This window comes from Abramis brama (genome assembly GCF_963993115.1).
Source record: "Abramis brama genome assembly, chromosome: 13".
Lineage (NCBI taxonomy): Eukaryota > Metazoa > Chordata > Actinopteri > Cypriniformes > Leuciscidae > Abramis > Abramis brama.
Genome location: NC_139975.1, coordinates 38,153,584 through 38,158,640, shown reverse-complemented (window position 1 = coordinate 38,158,640; position 5,057 = coordinate 38,153,584). Strand labels below are relative to the sequence as shown.

General features: G+C 39.4%; 1 protein-coding gene across 1 annotated transcript; it reads right to left on the bottom strand.

The window, feature by feature from the left end:
- Positions 1 to 2,903: 2,903 nt before the first annotated feature.
- Positions 2,904 to 4,556, bottom strand: LOC311095400 (SCAN domain-containing protein 3-like; the record flags this gene model as incomplete). The annotated part of the gene is made up of 1 exon (XM_084133884.1): positions 2,904 to 4,556. One exon carries the CDS (start codon positions 4,554 to 4,556, stop codon positions 2,904 to 2,906), a length of 1,653 nt encoding a protein of 550 aa, XP_083990010.1.
- Positions 4,557 to 5,057: the final 501 nt, after the last annotated feature.

Here is a 5,057-nt window from a genome sequence, read left to right as displayed (position 1 = left end):
CCTGCACCAAAAGGTAGACTACTTACATCTGATATATTCGCCATTTTAACAGATGGACAGTAAGTTAAGTTAGCAACGACGCTACCAGTGATGCTATCAATATTAATACTAATTTATGACTGAAGTCTTGGATATAATCCGTCTTTTTAGTGGTACAGGTGTAGAGTAGACGCACGATAGGCGAAAAAATGTTTGTTTGTAAGTGAGTGTGGAGAAGACGCGTTCAGCCGTGATCCACAGGAGTAACCTATAAGAGTATCTGACGTTGGATCACTAATAGGCTTGAGACGCGTCTGCTGTAACTATGAGGTGAGGAAAAATAGAAAATGTTCGTTGTAAGTGAGTTTAAAGAGAAATCAAGAATTATAAATCAATCGATGGAGCTCCAAAGACAACAACGCGTTCAGTCACTCGCGTTCGATTTCAATCATAACACAAGTCATATCGTTGATTTGATCTCAGCAATTTCTCGCGGTGCGCGAGCGCGATACAAGGAAACAAGTAGGAAACAATAAGGTGGCGGCTCTAAATCTCACGAGAGGCGATCTCCTCACAGGGTTTTTCTAGTTCAAGTTGAAGTTCCACTTTCAAGGCTATTACATTGGTAGGCGCTTCCAGCGGCCACTGTTTACATGTCCCCATTAATATGATTAAACTTCATTCAGGTAAGTATATTAATTTGCTACTCCACTGCTCCTTCATCAGCGGTAAAGTTCAAATGGCGACTGTGGTGACGTGGTAGTAAAAAAAAAAAAAAAATTCACGTAGCTGTGTTAATCTATTTCAGCGTTGTCAATCCCACGCACTCATGGTTAGTTGCAAAATATTAACAACTGGTTGCTGAAAAGAATTAAAACAAGCTTAAGAGCAACTAAGATACCAAATTGGCTTAATGCCATTTACAGCTCGCGCTCCTCATCTGCTCACTCACCATGTGAGAGTGCCTTCCATCTTAAAGGAGCATCTCTGAATTCGTTATTGCTTCGGCATTTATGGTGATGTTTTTGCCAATCACTTCCCGACTGCCGGGAAGATTTCGACTTTTACCTAGATGATTGCAGACTTAAATCTGTTTCTAATGTCTTTGAACATTTCCATAGAAACCACCTAAACCAGGGATGGGCAACTTCGGTCCTGGAGGGCCACTGTCCTACAGAGTTTAGCTTCAACCCTAATCAAGCACACCTGAACAAGCTAATCAAGGTCCTCAGGATTACTAGAAAATTACAGGCAGGTGATTTTTTCAGGGTTGGAGCTAAACTCTGTAGGACAGTGGCCCTCCAGGACCGAAGTTGCCCATCCCTGACCTAAACAATCTTTTACACAAACTTTTAAAGGGACATTACAGTGTTGTGGTGGAAATGACACCAATACCGTGCGACAGCTATATTTTGTATAAAAGTATTGATGGTTGTCTCATATAAAATACTATAATGCATCTTAATTATTTTACCAGTGCTTAATTTTGCATATTAATAGTTACCAGTTAAGTCATATTTTTAAACTGTATTTTCATTGTTGAAGTTTAAAAACCCGGGTGTGCGACAAGGAGAAAACAGTGTTTTTGACACATATAAAGAGGTTGAAAAGTATGAAAAAATCATAATAGGAAGGTAGTAAAATGTTTTTAAGGAGGTTTTATTGTAGTTTGAAAAAGAAGAGGAATTTGTCCAAAATTATATGTTATAAAAAAAAGACCAAGTACATACAAGTGCCCATAGTCTAAGAATCAACCATATATATACATATGTAGCAGGAGTATTTAATACAAAGGAAGTAAATGGTACACTTACAGTGATTATAATTCTCTATATCTCTATACAATTTGAGTTGTGGCATACAGGCCTACAATGATATGATTTTCATATCATCAAGATCTTTTAATACTGCATTTAAGTTCTTCACTAACAGAAATATGGTACAACCGCCATAACACTAAATATTTTTCTTGGCGACTACTTTAATATGTGCCACCGATATGTGTCATTAGAAATATTTACATTATAGGTATTCGATATTATATGTACTAAGGCAGACTAAGAATGCTCAGGTCAAAGGTCACAGACTTTGCCAAATGTGCTTAACACAGTAGAACTTTCAGTATAAGTTTAGACTAATTCAAACCAATCACCAGACAAATCACAGTCAAGAAGACTCGAATGACATTACATTTACTCATCTGTATGATTTAAATGTTCACCTATTTTTCTATTCAAGGGACTCACTTGGTTGCCATGGCAGTGATCTCTCGGTCGTGTATAAAACTCATTCATACAAGAGCAACACGATGTCAGGTGTACTAGATTCTATGCTCAAAAGTCACATCAGGATATCAAGTGTGATTGAGGTTGTATCTTATTGGTATGCGGTCACCTTACTTCAAGTAAGTATTGTATTAAGATTTAAAAAATAAATAAAAATAAATAAAAATTCACTATAAGTATCTCATTAGACAGGACATTTATCTCTCCTCTGTTAACAATGGCCACTCAGTGCCTAATTAAGCGATCCGATCATCTAGACCAGTGCTTCTCAATCTTTTTTCAATGACGTACCCCCTATCATTTTTTTTTCTCAGCCAAGTACCCCCTGACCAGCCCCAATCACTTGAGATAGACATAAAAGCTATGACTACTATATGCCATCATTATGAGATTTATTAAACAATGTAAATGAAAAACATTTGCAAAAATAAACATGGGCAATAATAAACAATGTATTATTACCGATAACCGATCATGCAGTTTAAGTACCCCTTGACTGGCCCCAAGCATGTTTGATAAAAGAAACCTATATAAATAATATATATATACAGTGTGTATATATATATATGTTGTGTATAACATTTTAGCTCAAAAACACTTGTAATAACAACAAACAAAGCACTTATCTAATGCATGTGCTTAGTGCGAAACATGTGCTTGTGCTTCACTGAGGATCTTTGTCATCCTCGGTGGCAGGGAGGACACAGCAGTGATCAGACTCTTTTCCAGGCCCAGTCTGTTTCTCTGCTTTGTTTTGATAACAGTCATTGCAGAAAATGAGGCCTCACACAAATACGTGGATCCAAAGGGCAGTAGCTGCTGCAAAGCTTTTTCTCCCAACTCAGGGTATTCCTTTTTTACACACACCCAAAACTGCGTTACAGTGGAGTTTTCATATTTCATCCGTAGGCCATAGTCAGATGACACATCCAAGAGTTTTTCCTGGTGACAGAGAGGGAGCTTGTTTCTGCTTTCTTCTGACAAAAGAAATGGGTTTCTCACCCAACTGAGTTGTGCAGATTTCTCCTCCATGTCAGGAAAGTATGAGTTAAAACTCACAATCAGGTTGGCCAAATGTTCTTCTATGATGGACTTCACTGGTGCTCTCTCCACATCTTCCCTGGAGAGGAAAGCATCCACCTGAGAAAAGCAGGTGAGATCCCCCTGTACACATGCCCGTTTCCACAACTCTGCTTTCTTCAGAAAACCACCCACCTTGTCATACAGGTTCAGAACGTGGGTGTCCTTGCCCTGCAGACACACATTCAGCTCATTCAATTTGCTGAATATATCTGCCAGATAGCACAGCTTTGCAAGCCAATCTTTATCTTCAAACAGGGTGGCATATGGAGATCTTTGCTCTGACAAAAAGGTGTGCACCTCCGCCCGTAGTTCCAACAGCCTGTTCAGTATCCTCCCTCGAGATAGCCAGCGCACTTCTGTATGTAGCAGCAGTTGTGTGTGTTCAGCTCCTATGTCCTCACAAAGGCGGTGAAACAGTCGTGCATTGAGTGGCCTTGACTTTATAAAGTTAATCACTTTAATGCTGTCATTCAAAACGTCATGCAACACAGGACTTATATTTTTGGATGCAAGTGCTTCCCTGTGTATTACACAGTGATTCCACTGCACTTCTGGATGTTTACTTCTAATACGCGCCATGAGCCCTTTAACACGGCCTGTGATTGACGCGGCTCCGTCAGTGCATACACTCTTGCAGTTTCTCCAGTCCAGCTCGTTTTCAATGAAGAAATTATCCACAACATTAAAAAGGTCCTCTCCTGTTGTTTTCCCCTCTAAGCTCTTGCAGAAAAGTACATTTTCATAAATGTCGTCGATATCCACATACCTCACAAACGCAATGAGCTGTGCCTTGCCACTGACATCGGTCGACTCATCAAGCTGGATTGAAAATGCTTCGCCAAGTTTTCCCACAACTTGTTCAACAATATCCGCTCCCATTCTTTCTATTCTGCGGGAAACGGTGTCATTAGACAAAGGCACCGTTTTTAATTTATCCGCGGCATTTTTGTCCAGCATTGTCTCAGTTAATACAACAGCGGCTGGGAGTAACAGGTCCTCAGCGATCGTGAACGGCTTTTTTGCTTTAGCTACGAGCAGTGACACCGCATATGACGCCTGTAGTGCTTTGGCTGATGTTGTGGAGACTTTTCGCATTGTTTCCTGCGATGATCTAAACTCAGAAAGTTTTCTCTTGAAAAATTCTGGTGGCTTTCCAACATGACACTGATGTTTGGTGCTGAGATGTCTCTGGAGGTGTGCCGGTTTCATCGAGCTGTTTGCTAGTTTCTCCCCACAGAAAAAACACAATGCCTGGGGAGGGTTGCCGTTTGTTGCCGTGAATCCCATCAAAACATACCCCTCCTGATATTGACGGTATTTTGTTGGCTCCACTTTGGCTTTCTTTTTTTCTTCATCCTCCCCGTTCTTCGCTGTAACGTTAGTATTGCTACGTTTTAACCAGGATTTCATTTATGTTTGTTTAAGCAACTGGCTTCCCGCTCGGCGTGATTCAAATTCTTCTTCTCTGATTTAGGTAACGTTAGTTTACAATCACATTTTAAATATAAACATTTTTTATAAAAAATGTGGTTTACATAAACATTTTATTAAACTTATTTTTCATAATCATGGATGATTTTGTATATCTTTTAAATTAATTAAAATTAATTAATTTTATTTATTTATTTATTATAAATCTCACGTACCCCCTACAGTACCGCAACGTACCCCTAGGGGTACGCGTACCCCCATTTGAGAATCACTGATCTA